The sequence below is a fragment of the Equus caballus genome, chromosome 12 (genome assembly GCF_041296265.1).
Source record: "Equus caballus isolate H_3958 breed thoroughbred chromosome 12, TB-T2T, whole genome shotgun sequence".
Taxonomy (NCBI): domain Eukaryota; kingdom Metazoa; phylum Chordata; class Mammalia; order Perissodactyla; family Equidae; genus Equus; species Equus caballus.
The window spans coordinates 10,681,780-10,697,185 of NC_091695.1; the positions used below are offsets into that span (position 1 = coordinate 10,681,780).

At 57.0% G+C, this 15,406-nt stretch overlaps 1 protein-coding gene across 1 annotated transcript in view; it reads left to right on the forward strand.

Annotated features, from left to right (window-relative positions):
• CRY2 (cryptochrome circadian regulator 2) overlaps window positions 1-14,838 on the forward strand; it is a 31,465-nt gene extending 16,627 nt beyond the window's left edge. The window contains exons 6-12 of the mRNA XM_023653937.2: window positions 1,354-1,494; window positions 2,520-2,831; window positions 3,049-3,200; window positions 3,302-3,504; window positions 3,829-3,921; window positions 5,085-5,210; window positions 12,557-14,838. Coding sequence (XP_023509705.2) covers window positions 1,354-1,494; window positions 2,520-2,831; window positions 3,049-3,200; window positions 3,302-3,504; window positions 3,829-3,921; window positions 5,085-5,209 — 1,026 coding nt within the window. The 3' untranslated portion in view covers window position 5,210; window positions 12,557-14,838. The remainder of the gene's footprint in view (window positions 1-1,353; window positions 1,495-2,519; window positions 2,832-3,048; window positions 3,201-3,301; window positions 3,505-3,828; window positions 3,922-5,084; window positions 5,211-12,556) is intronic.
• The last annotated feature ends 568 nt before the right edge of the window (window positions 14,839-15,406 follow it).

Below are 15,406 nucleotides of genomic sequence, written 5' to 3' on the forward strand. Positions count from 1 at the left end.
AGAGCAGCCAGCCAGGTTGGACGCAACCGGGAGCGTGTGGAGTGCAGAGGCCCGAGGGATGGAGGGTGTGAGACGGACGGCCAGCAGGTGCAGCGCTGCGTGGAGGTCCGAAGACGCAGGGACAGAGAACGCTGAGGGTTCATGGGTGGAAATCGCAGAGCCTGCCGGGAGCCAGCCGGGCGTGGTGAAGGTGGGAGCCAGACTGGGTGGGCTGGAAGGGGAGGTGGGCGTGGCAGGTAAGAGAGGCCCACTGTGGAGGGAGGAGAGCGGAGAGCGCACCATGGGCGGAGGTCCGCAGGGCTGGAGAAGTCCTTTAATTTCGTTTTGTTTGCAAAGAAACGAGCTCATTTTCCCAGTGTTCTGGGAGCGGAACCTGTAGCGAGGAGAGCAAATGTGCAAGAGGAGGGGGGAGGGCTCCAGAGCCAGGCGCAGGCCTTGGTCTCGGCAGGTCGGGGTGGGAGGTAGGGAGACGCAGGTGAGTGTGTAGATTTGGGGGCTAGAAGTTGAGGCGGTTCCCACGTGGTGGCCTCCATCTCGGTGGGTGCAGAGGGGTCTGAAGGGGTGTGGAGAGAAGGAGACAGTGTGAGGAGTTGAGAGAGAGGGTAGTTCTTAGATGTAGTGGAGAGAGGCGGGAACCTGGTGTCAGAAGCTGAGTGCCCCCAGCCCTGTCTCTTACCAACCCTGTGACCCCAGGAGCCACGTTTTCCTCCTTTTCAAAAGGAGGCAATGGAAATGCTGCCTCCGAAGGTTGTTGAGGCGAGCCGAGAGAAGACGGGTGACAGTGAGCTGTGAGGGTACAGCCCTGCACCAGCGGCAGCAGGTGATCCAAACAAGGCCGATAATGCTGTAGGGCAGGTGGCCCGGAAATGTGTGACCCTGTGGGCCCCCAGGAGGCGGGTGGGAGTCCCTCCTTTCATGGCCGCTGTTGAGCCAGGGTGAGAGGTCCCGGTGACGAGAGCGGGGACCCGCAGAAGCATGTGTTTCTGTGAAGCAGAAGCCTTTCTTCCTTTCTTCTGTACAATCCCAGACTGTTTACTGCCTTTGAAATTTTTTCATATCTACCATTTTATTTAATCCCCAGGAGGTGGAAATTTTGTTCTCATTTCATAGTTAAGTAGCTGAGGGACTAAATGACTTGTTCTTGACCATACGACAAATTAAATAGTCAGGACAAGAACTTGGGCCTCGTCGTTTGCTCTGTGCTGGCCCCATCGAACACTCCGCCAGCATGAGGAGGTCCTGGCTCCTTGGCTGTCAGCTCGGTGGCCTTAGGCACATTCCTGAACCGCCCGGCGCCTCGTCTTCTCTTCTCTGACGTCCAGGCCTTGCCTTCTTCGCCCTCTCTCTGCACAGGCCTGGGTTGCCAACTACGAGAGGCCCCGCATGAACGCTGCCTCGCTGCTGGCCAGCCCCACGGGCCTCAGCCCCTACCTGCGCTTCGGCTGCCTCTCCTGCCGCCTCTTCTACTACCGCCTGTGGGACCTGTACAGGAAGGTGAGGGGGCCGGGCCTGAGGAGGGAGGGCCTGCCTCGCCCAGGCTCTGGGTCCTGGAGGCGCTGCGCTGGGCGATAGTCCAGGGCAGGTGGCAGAGCCGAGCCGACCTGACCGCTGAGCAGACTAAAATCCAGGCTCTCCAGGAGAGCAGGACAGGCCGAAAAGCTGACCGCAGGAGGCGACCCTCGAGGGGGCAGGTCTGCTGGCAGCATGGAGGGGCGCACCCTCAGGGTGGGAAGCGGGCGGCAAGGCTGGAGCCCGTCCTGAGCTGACCAGCACCGCGGCCCTCTCGGGTGTGTCCAGAGCATTTAACGGGAGTCCAGGAGTGGCTGCTGCCGTCAGGGGTGAGGAAGTGACCTGGGGGCTGCGGCCATACCACACAGACAAAGAAGCCCGTGTGAATGCCCCCACCCCCGGACGGAGACGGGCAGCCCAGCCAGCTCTTCACATTCATCAGGGCCCCCTCGTGTCTGTGTTGTTCCACGCTGTTTCCCGTTCTGGCCAGTGTCGAGATTTTGTGGCATGCAGTGGCTTTGCCAGTGTGGGGGGCAAGCTTGTGATTCTAGGAAAATCATTATTCACTTGGAGGTCTGATCTTGTAATTCCCTCACGGCCCCAGATCCAGGCTGTTGCGTATAACTTATTTAACCAACATCCTAGCTGAGCATTTTTATGCATGCCGATGGGAACTCTCTGAGGTTCTAGAAAGTGGAGCCAGACAGGGACCCTAGAGGACAAGGACCATGACCTGGTCTTGGGGAGTTTGGTCCCAGGGCGGAGTCCTGCAGCGAGGTCCCTTTCCTTGGCTGACTCTGCAGCCCTCGTCTCTGCTCAGAGCAGCGGGCGGCACAGCCAGGGCCTGGGGTTTCAGTCTGCGGGCACATGGTGCCACTTCTTCTGGGGACAGTCCCTCCATGTGTCTAAGGAGGTCAGAGCCACCGAGTCCGTGGCGGCTCCAGATCCCCTGTGGGAGACTCGAGCGACATGATGCTGAGAGCTGAGTGTGTGTATCCACGACCCCCCAGGTGAAGCGGAACAGCACGCCGCCCCTCTCCCTGTTTGGGCAACTCCTCTGGCGAGAGTTCTTCTACACGGCAGCCACCAACAACCCCAGGTTTGACCGCATGGAGGGGAACCCCATCTGCATCCAGATCCCCTGGGACCGCAACCCCGAGGCCCTGGCCAAGTGGGCCGAGGCCAAGACAGGCTTCCCTTGGATTGACGCCATCATGACCCAGCTGAGGCAGGAGGGCTGGATCCACCACCTGGCGCGGCACGCCGTGGCCTGCTTCCTCACCCGCGGGGACCTCTGGGTCAGCTGGGAGAGCGGGGTCCGGGTGAGTGCAGTCCACGGGGAGCTGGCCTGTGCTAGGGGCCGCCCCCTCTGGGTGGGGGAGTGCGGTGGGACCCCGGGGTCCAGGAGACCCTTCCCAGTCCTCCTGCGCTCGCCCTGGGCAGGAGGGCTCTGCTCCCCTCCGCGGGGCACTGCGGTGACTGGGGAGAACCGTGGCAGGTGGGTCCCTGGGGAGGCTGACGGTCCCGCTGCCCGTGCAGGTGTTTGACGAGCTGCTCCTGGACGCGGACTTCAGCGTGAACGCGGGCAGCTGGATGTGGCTGTCCTGCAGCGCCTTCTTCCAGCAGTTCTTTCACTGCTACTGCCCCGTGGGCTTCGGCCGCCGCACCGACCCCAGTGGGGACTATATCAGGTGAGGCTGCCCGGCAGGCTCCCCGGCTCCTGACCGCTGTGGCCGCCTCCTGGCGTGAGGGCCCCAGTTTGCTCATGGGCTGTCCGGTGTGTGTGTCCCAGGCGATACCTGCCCAAATTGAAAGCGTTCCCCTCTCGCTACATCTACGAGCCCTGGAATGCCCCTGAGGCCGTTCAGAAGGCAGCCAAGTGCATCATCGGTGTGGACTACCCACGGCCCATCGTCAACCACGCCGAGACCAGCCGGCTCAACATCGAGCGGATGAAGCAGATTTACCAGCAGCTCTCCCGCTACCGGGGACTCTGTGAGCAGCCACTGCCCCCAGCACCGTCCCCTAGCTCCCTGAAGGGAAGGACGGCAGCTGTGGGCTCGGAGAGTGGAGATGGGGATTTCTGGATATTTGCAAAGGGAGATTGAGTTCTGTCTTCCAGGCTGTTAGGTTGACTTGACTTCCCCGGGCACAGAACAGTGGGGGCTGGGCTGTGTCAGGCCTCGCTGAGTCGTCGTGGCCGTTGGGAAGAGATGGAGCCTCCGTGTTGTGGCCCAGCACCCCCTGCCTTGTTTTCACCTGCCCGGCAGCCCTCTGCAGTCCCGTGAGAGTCTGATCAGTCCCTCCCCTGTCCCCCAGGTCTACTGGCGTCTGTCCCTTCCTGTGTGGAAGACCTCAGCAACCCGGTGGCAGAGCCCAGCTCGAGCCAGGCTGGGAGCGTGAGCAGTGCGGGTGAGTAGCAGCTGGCCTCCCTGGCCTGCGCCATCCCAAAGGCACTGCAGGACTAACACCACTCCAGTCACTGAGGGCTGAGGACAAAGGCCAGGACCAGTCCCTGCTCCCATGGAGCTTAGGTCCCGCCTGGAGGAGACAGATAGTAAAGGCACCATGCAAGGTCATTTCCGATAACAAGTGCTTGGGGGAAATAAAATTGAGTGACCTCGTAAGAAAGGGGCTGGGGAAGGGGGACAACTTGGGGTTACTTTACATCGGAGTGGCCGGGGAACGCCTCTCTGAGCAGGGACCCACATGGTGAGCAGGAGCCAGCCTTTCCAGGAACTGGGGAAGAACATTCCAGGGAAGGGGGCTAGCAAGAAGAGACACAGCGACGGGAGCGAGCTTAGCTCATTCAAGGGACAGAGGGAAGCCAGTGGGCTGCATGTCCCGAGTGAGGAGCCAGACGGGATGAGGACGAGACGTCGTGGGAGTAGCACCGTGCAGGCTCAGCATCGGCGTGGAGGGTTAGGCTCCTGTCCTTGGTGCGCTGAGAAGGCGCTGACCACGGGCAGCAGGGCGGGGCACAAGCTGCTTGTGTTTTAAAAGTGCTCTGCCTGCTGTGTGGAGGGACAGTGTGGGCGAGCGTGAGCACAGGGAGGCTAGGAAGGAGGCGACTGCAGTTGTCCGGGCAGGAGACGACAGCCGGGCCCCGGTGGTGGCAGGGAAGAGAGAGGAGACAGATTTGCCGCCTTCTTTACCCACTCCTTTTGGCTCCGGCTGAGGTCAGTAAAGCACTGCCAAGACTGGCAAGCACTCCAGGGCTTTCTCTAGTTTGCCCAGCCAGGCTGGCTCCACAGGTGAGGGCACCACTCATTCCTGTTTCAGGAGGCTCATTCAGGCTCGCAGGGGAGTGACCTCCTTCAGAGCAAGGACAGCAGACAGGCCCAGCCAGACTCTGGCCTGGAACCCAAGGGATTTGGGGCCCAAAAGCAGGCCCGCTGCCCACAGGCCTGGTCGTGCTCTCCTTGGACATTTCTAGGTGAGGGCACTGCCAAGGGGCAGGTTGGAGGAGCCTTGGTGAGCTGGCTTCCTACCCCCTAAAGGGCCACCTCTGCACAGTTTCAGGCCCTCGTGGCTGTCCACACAGTTGGTGTGACACTTCACCTGCCTCCCTACAGGCCCAAGACCACCACCCAGTGGCCCAGCATCCCCCAAACGCAAGCTGGAAGCTGCCGAGGAGCCGCCCGGTGAGGAGCTCAGCAAACGGGCCAGGGTGGCAGAGCCGCCGAGCAGGGCTGTCTGAGGTGAGCGCGGCTTCCCGGTCAGCGACGGGGACAGTGGGAGAGGGGGCGTGGGTTTGGAAAGCTGCTGCCCTGCCCACCAAAAGGTAAAACAGCCAACGAGAATGAAACCTGCTGGGAACTGCGCGATTTCTGAGGATTTCAGCTCAGAAATTCTGTTCTGACTTCCGTACCGTCTAAAATTGAAAAGGAAGTTTAAAAGTAAAGCCCTTTTTTTCTGTGCCAGCTAAGGAAAAAAATTTTTTTGGCTCTTACTACTTATGAAAGTGAGTCAAAGCCAACAAAAAGAAAGCCGAGACCCGGATGTGAAGCTGTGGTTGAGAAAAGGCCCTGTGGCAGGCAGGGTCTGAGGATGCTCCTGGCCCATCAGCCGCTGCCCCTCAGGCTGTGTTCTGCAGGCAGGCCGGCGGGGGGCAGCACTCCCCTTCCGAAGACAGGCAGAGGCCCAGTGGCAGCTCCCTTGGCCCAGCCCCACCAAGGACCAGCCAACCTGATCCCGTCACCTCTGCCTCTTGCAGCCACTGCTCCATTCTCACCTCTCTTGCGGCTTCAACTCCGCGCTTCCCCATCAGCACTCATCTTTCGTGGAAGCCCCTTTGAATGTTGTTAAGAAAAAAAAAGCCTGGCTCCCCCTTCCCCGGGGCAGGAAGGGCCTTTGCTGGGAAAGTGTAAATTGCGTCCTCTTGGAATCTTCCTCTCAGGCTGTTCCTTCTGTGCCATATCTGCATCATTAGATTGGAGGGTGATTTTCTCCATGGAGCCGACTGATTCTTTCTTCCGAGCCCTTCCACTTCCGGGCCCAGCGGGGCCATCTGGTGGGAGTGTCTAGGCTGGAATGCCCGATGAGACAGTGACTGTTTGGTGCTGGCGCCCAGTACCCTGCTAGGCTCTTTGTCTAGACGTGCTGATGGACAGATTGGTGCTATCTTGTCCTCGGAGCCCCAGCAAGCTTAGATGCTACTCTCTTAGCCATCTCTGTGCTCCGTGATGCTAAGCAAAGTTCTTTCCGTCTTACAAATCTGGAACTTGCCAGGCTGGTACTCGGAATTTCAGGTGAAAGGACCAAAGAACCAGAGAGGTTAAATGTGTGGCTCAAGGTTGCTCAGGAAGCTTATGGCATCCAATTCAGCATGAAATTGTTGCCCGCCGGGGTGTGAGGAAAGGGAGCATGTGACGTATGACATGTCATATGATGCCATCCACAGCGAGTTCACAGTCTGCTTAGAAAAAGAAGACAACCTGTAACTCCTAGACAGATGATACAGACCCCGCCAGCTTGTCACAGGCTGCTGTTGGTGGGCTGGGGCAATCAGGGACTATAACCCAGAAGTTCACACTAGGGGGCCTCAAAGGGTAATTGCATTTAGGCAGCAAGAAGGGCATTTCAGACAAAAACAGTTTAACTTGATCTCGTCAAGTAACTGCTCTGAGACTCAGTTTCCTCCCCTATGAATTAGGTGGTGGTTGCAAAGATTCAATGATTAAATATACGTGAGTTAGGAATGTGTGGGGCTGCTGAGAGTAGAACCCTGACCACTGTGGCTAAAACAAACGGGTTTATTTTTCTTACCTAACGAGAGGCCCAGAGCTGGGTGTTGCTGGTTTTGGTTTGGTGGCTCAATGATGTCAAAGCCAGTTTTTCTGAGATTCTCTCGCTTCGTGTCTCAGGGTGGCTGCGATAGCTTCAGGCATCAATTCATCATTCAAAGCAGGAAAGAGAAGGAATAGCAGAGACAGCTGTACTCGTTCATTCAGTAAACACATCAGGTGTTCACAGTTTGCCAGACACTGTTGTAGGCATTGGGATATGGCTGTGAACAAGACGGACAGAGTCTCTTCCCTCTTGGGTGCATCTTTGTGGGAAGAGACAGACAATAAACAAATAAATGGATCTATGATATGTCAAGAGGCCCTAAATGGGATGATGGAAAACTAAAATTGGGTGAGAAGATAGAAAGTGCAGGTTGGGGCACGGTGGAGGTTGCAGTTTTATAAGATAAGGGCTGTCAGGAGAGGCCTCTCTTCCTTTTTAGTAAGAAAATAAAAGCTTTCCCTGAATAGCCCTCCCCCACCTTTTCATGTTGGGCTCATGAGCAGAACCTTGTCAGTCTCAAAGCCACCCCCAAGGTATGAAACGGGATTGTCAGGATTGCCTTAGACCATTGGCTTTAGAAGTTGACTGAGCAGCAGAACCCCAGAGGATTCGTACAGCCACAGGCGGCCGGGCCCCACTCCCGGGGTTTCTGATTCAATAGGTCTGGGGTGGGACCTGAGAATCTGCATTTCTGACGAGTTCCCAGCTGTTGCTGCTGCTGCTGTTCCTGGAATGTGTGTGCTTCGAGAATTGTGATTAGACCAGTCATGAGCCGTTGTCTGGGCCAGGCCCGGGGCCCCTGAATAAGGCCTCGGTTCTGTTAGCTAGGAAGTGTGGATACCGGTAGACAGCTAACGGGTCTGCCTCATACGCAGGGCACTTAGCCCAGTGCCTGGCTCATAAGTTCACAAGTACCCAGTAAATGGCAGCTATTATTATTAGTATTATTACAGATACTGTTATCATTAGGATTTTAGAAGTTTGTAAGGTTACAGTTGGTCTGATCGTGGAGGCTCTTAAATAGCAGGCAGATGAGTGCTTAGTGTACTCGGGGAGCTAAGGAGCATTTTGGGACAGGAGGGTGAAGTGATCACACTGGCATTTGGGGAAGGTTAACCAGGCACTGGGCGGGACCTGCAGACGAATGGCGGAGGGGAGAGAGCCAGCCCGGAGGCCGGGGCAGGGAGTCGAAGTGGACAGGGGTGCAGCGTCAGCACCTGTCTCTTGCCGTGTGGTCCAGGAAACCGTCCACCAGCCTATGGGCATCTTAAGGACCAATTCTCAAGGTTTACTGTGCCCTTAATCATGGCTGATTGGGCTGTTAGGCCAGGCTGACTGCATGGTGGGAAGTGGGGGCCAGGGGGTCAGAGGAGTTGGGCAGGTGCAGACAGCCCCCCAAGACAGACTGGGGAGGAACAGCCGTGTTCTTTGCGAGCCCTGAGAAGAAAGAGTGCCCTGTGCTTCACTGTCTGCTGGTGGTAGCTCCTGGGCCTAAAGATGTTCAGCATCCTCATCTGTGGACCAGGAATAACAGCATCTTGTCAGCTGCCCTACCCATCGAGCATACATGTCAGGGAGAGAAAATGCAAACTATGTGAAAAGCCTTTGAACAAGTCAAATGCACACACGGATGAAATCACGTCCCTGCCCGGCCCACGCTTCTCAGGGTGTCTCTGACTGTGTTACCGTTCCCAGCACCTTGGGCTAGGCGGACCCCAGAGCTGTGGCCGTGTGGCCTGTGTTGACATGGTACCGTGTTGAGAGGCAGGAGAGGAGACGGGGCCCGCCAGTCTTAGTTGTGTGGCTTGGGGCTGGATACCTAACCATTCTGGGACGCTTGAGCTGCAAGCTGAGACTCATCGTTCTTTTCCAGCCTGAAGGCTCCATCCTGGACCTTCGGAGGCCCCATTTAGCTCTGAGCTCCATAGTTCTGTGGTTCTGTTATTTCTAAGGCCTCAGCCTGTGGCAGCTCACAGGGCAGACAGTGACTCTCAGTTTGGACTGATCTTGTGGGAGAACCCGCCCTGGTATCAGTAGGTTCCGTGTTCACCTCAAACCCACACCAGCGTCTGTCCCGCCTTTGGTTTTATTGTACGATGCTCACTAAACTGGAAAACAAGCCAGCCCCCAAACAGCTCTCGTTTCAGCTGCTTCCCCGTAATCCCCAAAGCCGCTGACTGCTCAGGATTCCATTAGCTCCGAATTGTGCACAGATTTTTCTCATTGGTCCAATTATTTCACCACAGGAGGATCAGCTCACGTGGCCCAGCTGCCCTTGTGCTGGTACACAGTGGTGTCGAGAGAAGCCCCATTGAACACAGGGTTCACGGCCAAGGAGCCATCTCCCCTCCCCGCGCACTTCCCCCGAGCGTGGTGAGCCCGGGCTTCGCTGGGGAAAGCCTGATCCTGGAATCTCTTCACCGTTCTTTTGACACGTGTTTAGCGTATGTCCCTCCGTGCAGGACACACTGTCCGTGAAGGGCCCTGGGCAGTCCGTAAATGCTCCACAGGGGAAGTAGAGGCAGTGAGGGGTTCTGAAAAGTGCCCGGCCTTACGCTCAGACCCGTGTCCCCTCCCAGCCCTGCCACCACTGCCTGGGAGACCTCGCACAAGCCACCTCGTCTCTCTGGGTCTCAGTTTCTGACCTGGAAATGAGAAGTTGGGGCTTGGTGTCCCCTTGCCCTTTCCGTGGCCCTCGCTGAGCAGCGTCCCCTCCCTTTGCTGCAAGGTTTGTATGGCGCAGGGAGGGTACGGGTGTGATGGACGTGAGGAGTTGGCCTGAGCTGGGAGCTCAGCCTGGTACCCCGTCCAGGCCCAGCTGCGTCACCGTACTTGCTGCTCCTAACTTGGGCGCTGTGTCTCCCCCACTGTGGTGGGGAGAGGACGACATCTAAGGCTCCATTACAGGCTCCAAACAGGTTTCCGCTAGACCCTGAGCTGTTGAGGTCTCCTGTGCGGCAGCAGCTCCCGCATGCGTGTTCTCCATGCGCCCTCCAGGGCTGGGATTGGGGCTGGGCTCCAGATCAGGGCTTCTTGTTAGCATCTGCAGGATGGGAGGGGTGTGAGGGCACAGGCACCAGGGGCCATCCTAGCTAACACTGGGTACACCGAGGGAGGCAGTTACGAAGGGATTGTGTGTTCCAGCTGCTTCTGTGTTTCTTGGATTAACGACAGGTTGAAAGAGTTGCACAACCGGGAGACTGATTTTTCTGTGCGTGTTTTTTGTGAGTTGATTTTTCCCTTGGAGCGTCGTTCCTCCCTTTCCCTTCGTGCTGCTGTCATCATTTTCCTGCACGGCCTCCTTTGATCCTTCCTGCCCCCTTTTTCTGCAGACTTGTGCCCTAGCTTGAAAACAAGAGCCCGGGGACCATGTAGTTATCTGCTGATCAAGCAGCTTGAGGAACTAGTTGAATAGGCCTTTGACTATCTTGGTAGACAAGGACAAGCTGGGTCTTCTAAACCTTGGTTTTCTGTGTTTGCCTTTTTGAATGCATCAGAGACGGTTTGGGGTCACTGGGGCTTATCTGAGGCCAGGACACTTCCCCCTCCCATCTTGAGCTGGCCCGCGGCTAAATCGTGTGTCAGCATGCGTCTCAACTGCTGCCAATATAGCATCTGACCCGCCTCACCCCTTGTCTTCTGAGTGGAGGCCGTGCTTCCCAGCCCCTGTTGGATTACCCGTGCTTGGGAGAGTCTGACGGGATGGAGCCTCTCCCCAGAAGATGGCACCTGTTCCCACGCACGGAAAAGCGTGCTCAGCCCCTCAGGGTCTTCGTGGACTGCCCCTTAAGCCCATGCTTGGACCCCCTAAAGCTCCAGGGCCCCCAGACTAAGAGTCTTGTTCTGAGGAATTTTCAAGCCCTCTTATCTCCTGGCGCCTGAAGGTGGAGAAAACACTGGAAGCCAAAGTGTTGGCAGGAGGGCCCGTGTGGCAACCTCTCCAGGCCTGGAATGTCCAGTTTCAGGAGACTGTCTGCTCTTCAGCTCAACAGGAAGGTCTGGAGAGAGACCTGTGTCTAAAACAGCACAGCCACCTTGTTTCAGCAAACACGCACACTTTAGTCGCAAATGTATTTATTTGTAGTGAAAACATATGGTTAGGTTATTATAGTACAAGCTGAAAGGGAGACGTGGTTGGACATAATACGCGTTGTAAAGAATGAGGTACTCACCCAGGCGGGAGCCCGCTCCTATGGTTGCCCTTTATTTTACCCAGCTTCTAGATAAACGGATCCAGGTAAAATCTTCTTCGGATTTAACATTTGTCTTAAAAGGGCGGTATGTGTTGGAAGACTGGTTTTGAATCCTTCTCTCCAGTGTCTTTGACTCTTGAGAGCATTTCATTTTTTATTAACATCTGAACTTCCGTGTGTGTCACTCGGATATTAGTCATGCCACCTTGTTGACTTTCTTTTCACATCCTCTAGAAGTCTTAATGAGCAATTCTATAATACAGAGATTACTTCGTGGTAAAAATACAGGTTTGGAAGCAGACTGCCCCAGCTTTCCCTGCCTGGCTATCCCACTTCTGGATGCCATAGTCTCGGGCAACTCATCCTCTCTGGCTCCAGTTTTCTCGTCTGTAAAAACGGAGGCTGTGCCTTCAGGGGTGAGGGGACCGCAAGCTGTGTTTGTTGCCAGAGCCGCCATAACGAAGTGCCACAGACTGGGTGACTCGGAAATTTATTTTCTCACGGCTCTGGAGGCTGGAAGTCTGAGACCAAGGTGTCGGCAGGGCTGGTTTCCTCTGAGGCCTCTCTCCCTGGCTTGCAGACGGCTGCCATCTCCCTGCGTCTCCCCGTGGCCTTCCCTCTGCGCGCGTCTGTGCCCTCAGCTCTCTTTGTAAGGCCACCAGTCATATGGAATTAGGGCTCACTCTATAATCACCTCATTTTACCGTAATTACCTCTTTAAAGACCCTGTCTCCAAAAGCAGTCACGTTCTGGGGCACTGGGGCTTCACTGTAAGAATTTTGAGGGGAGACAATTCACCGATAACACAAGTGGACAGTGTCTGAGCCACAGCAGGCTCAGGAAGCCGTGTTATTCTTATGGGCCTCAGCAGCCCCTAAACTGTATGAACTTGTAAGGGAACCCTGCTTGTCTCTGTACACCCTCAGACACACTAGACGTATTTCACCAGGCAGCCCAGCACTATGACGGGCTTGAGGCCATCTCTTCCTCTGCCCCGGATTCAGGCTCTTATAAATCTTTAAAGTGAGTCATCTTTGTGTCTCCTGTCTCCCCCGCCATCTTCTAGCACTGTGCCAGAGTTCTTTTGTCTATATGTGGAAATGTGCTCACCTGCTGATTCCAAACTCAGTCATTGCCCTCATCCTCAAAATTACTCGTCCTAGCTGGCTTCTCTTGCATTTTTTTCTGATTCTCCATCTCTGGCAGCAGCTGCTGTGCCTTGAGTCAGAAACTGCCCCTGTCATATCTGAGGAAGTGTCCCCCGTGGCCTCACGTGAGTCTCACACAGCCATCTCCTCCTGGGCTGCCCCTGGCCCTGGAGCAGAGGAGGCCCAAGGCGTCTGCAGGGGAGCTTGCACTCAGGGGCAGTGTGCAGGCACCCACTGGCATCCTGGCAACAGCCTTGTCCCCAGGTGCTGTGGCCCGTGTGGCACGGTTCCCTCTTCAGGCTCTTCCCAGTTCCCGGTCCGAGCGTCCCCGGAGAAGCAGCCAGAGGAGCTTGTGTCCCCGGGCAGCTGAGCAGCCTCCTGAATGTTCCTTTCTGTACTGTTTTTTTCTTCCAGCTGTGGTGCCGTGGCTCTGCGAGCAAAGCCTGGGTGCCTGAGCAGCCGCGTGGCAGCAGAGTGCAGCCTGCAGAGAAGCCGATCGCCATCACGACAGAGAGGGAGCGAACATGTGTGTGTGTGTGTGCGCGTGTGCAGGGGGAGGGATGGTGTGCCTGTTTGCGTGTGCATGCGTCTGTTACACTCTTGTGATTCTGAGCGCTGCCCGGGCCGGAGGAGTCCCTGTAGCAGCTCACCTCAGCCTCCAGACACCAGGCCAGAGGTCATGGCAGTGACTTTCAGCCAAGACCTGTCTGCAAGCCAGCCGCCCTGTCTGGATAGAAGAGGGGCGGGACCCTGGCTGGGAGTCTGCCATCTGCCCCCACTCGCTCCCTCTTCACATGGGACTGAGGGGCAGCAGGGCAACGTTTCTGACTTGTCCAGAGCGTGGTACTCTAGAGGCGGCCGGAGCCCTGCTGGGCTCCTGCTTTATGACCCTGGAGGCTGGAGTGGACCAGTGCTGTTCAGACATGGCCACCTGGCCTGGCTTCTTTCTTATTTTAAAATCCCCAGCCACGGGGTCCTCCAGACCCCTCCTCAGGCATCTGGGACTGAGCACAAGGCTGTAGACAGGTCTGAAACTTTCCACCATCCTACGGAAGTACACCAGATGCCTGAGCTATGTGCTGTGCACACGGTACTATAGATGGTGGCCCAGAAAGTGCGTCCACGTTTTGGGGGCTGCAAGCCTAAGGGTAGGAATAGAATCCCAGCTCTCACTGTCCTTCCTCAGAAGCTGAGAGCCAGCCTCAGAGCGGACCGTGGCGAGTCGGTGCCTCCCCCACGAGGAGGCCAGGTTCCTGGCGGTAGAAAGCACCGGCTGCTCTAGCCACAGTCCAGGGCACCAGAGGTCTGCCACTGAGGTCAGCTGACACCCAGCCAGGGAAGCCATTCTAGTCTGTTCTGTAGGCTTCCAGGCCCTGCCCGGAACTGGTCAGCATCCAAGCTGCCACGTCAGCTCTCCCAGGAGCTGGACGCCAAGTACCCAGGCAGGTGAACTCGGGTGGGGACTGCCAGGGCCAGTTGGGAAAGGTCCAAATCGAGATCCCACCCAGCGCACCAGCCCTTCCAGAAGCCACAGGTGGGAGGTTTGACCCAGAGAAGCCAAGGCCTTGCATTCCAGGAGTCGCCTGTGCCTCCCAACATCCCCTCCCACGGCTGAAGGCCTGTGTTGAGAAATGCGTACTGAAAGGAGGACTGTGTCGTCAGCTGGAGCAAGTCTTCCTTCCACGCTGTGGCCTGCACTTGAGCCACCGTGTGTGTGTGTGTGTGTGTGTGTGTGTGTGTGTGTGTGTGTGTACACGTACAGGTGTGCACGTAGCTGAGAGGCTAATTCCTCTTCGGATTTTGTCCTCACGTGTAACATTAAGCTGGCCTCTGGGCCTTCTCTTCTCTACCTCCCCTGTGACCTTTCCTAGCCTCATAGCTGTTAACTCCCTTCGCCCCAGCCCTGTCCCTCACTGTCCTCTGTCCTCGGACCAGAACCCGGGGCAGGCCCCTGTCTCCTGCATCTGTGCAGCACGTTGACAGGCTTCCTCCTGAGAGGTCCTCAGGTTTTCTCAGCCAGAGAGCTGCCTTTAGAGTCTGACTGTATGTATGTCACCCTCGCTAGAAATGTCCCGTGATCACGTGGGGGAGCAGGGCCCAGGTGATGGTGTGTATTCACAGTATTAGGTTGGGCGTTTCCCCGTTCTCTTAGCCAGCCAGGAGGAAAGAGACTCGGGGGCTGTTGCTGGCAGAGGCGTAGAGGGAGCCTGGGAGAGCTGGTCTGAGAGTCAGAAGGCCGGAGAGCTTAGGACGAGAGTCACTATTTATTTAGCAGCACCTTCCTATATCAGGATGACTCCCTTTCCCTGCCTGTCGGATGATGGCTCTCTTCCCTAAGGTAAAACTTGGCACGACCACCTCCCCCGACTTGTGCACCATCCCTGGCATGCCGGCCTATTCCCAGGGGAATGGAGCCGTCCACTCCCAGAGCTGGGAGGGACCGCGTGAGGAAAGGGTGCATCCAGTGGCCTGGAGCTCCACGATGGCTTCGGGCCTCCCCTCTCCTGGCCCAGGTAACCCTGGGGGCTGCTGCAGAGCATTGCCTCGAAACCCCACCCAAGGGCCAGCATGGGGGAGAGGTGGTCGCAGGTAAAATGCACTTTATATGGAGATTTTCGATTGCTGGGAAGGTGTGTTTCTCCCACAGTTTGTGACTAGTCACTTGTTTCATAAACGTCTCACTCTGTTTAAGCAAAGCTGTGCTGTGGTCAATCTTGTGGGAGGTCTGGGAAGCGGGAGTCAGGAAGGCCGAGCCAGAGTAAGCCTTAGGCCAGACCGCCTTGGTTCTGCTGCACCCAGGAGCCTCTCACCCTTCCTTGGAGGTGACGGAAGGAGTGGAGTGGGAGATGGATGAAGGGGAGCCTCCTAGGTGAGCGGCCAGAGCAGACTAATGACAGCTCCAGAGCTTGGTGAGAGTTAGGAGTCCATCGGCCAGAGTGGTACACAGCACTCGGGCCCCAGGAGAGGCTCCTGATGGCTGTCCTGCAGTGACCCAGCCTCGCCACCCCCTTAGAGCCCCCAGGCTGGGCATCAGTGGTAGGGCCCTCTCCAGGCCCTCAATCCATCCTTTACCTCAACTCACTCACTTAAGCCTCAGCAGTGTGTGGGTGGAGGGGATGCAAGCCCCCAGCTCTGGTCGGTGGTTGAGCTCTGCCCGCAGCCGAGCCCAGGGCCTATGTGCTGGCTTTGTCTCATGCCGTCTGGCCAGAGTGTGGCCCCTCTCTGTGCAGTGTGCGTGGGCTTTCCTGCGGGACCCCGGGAGAT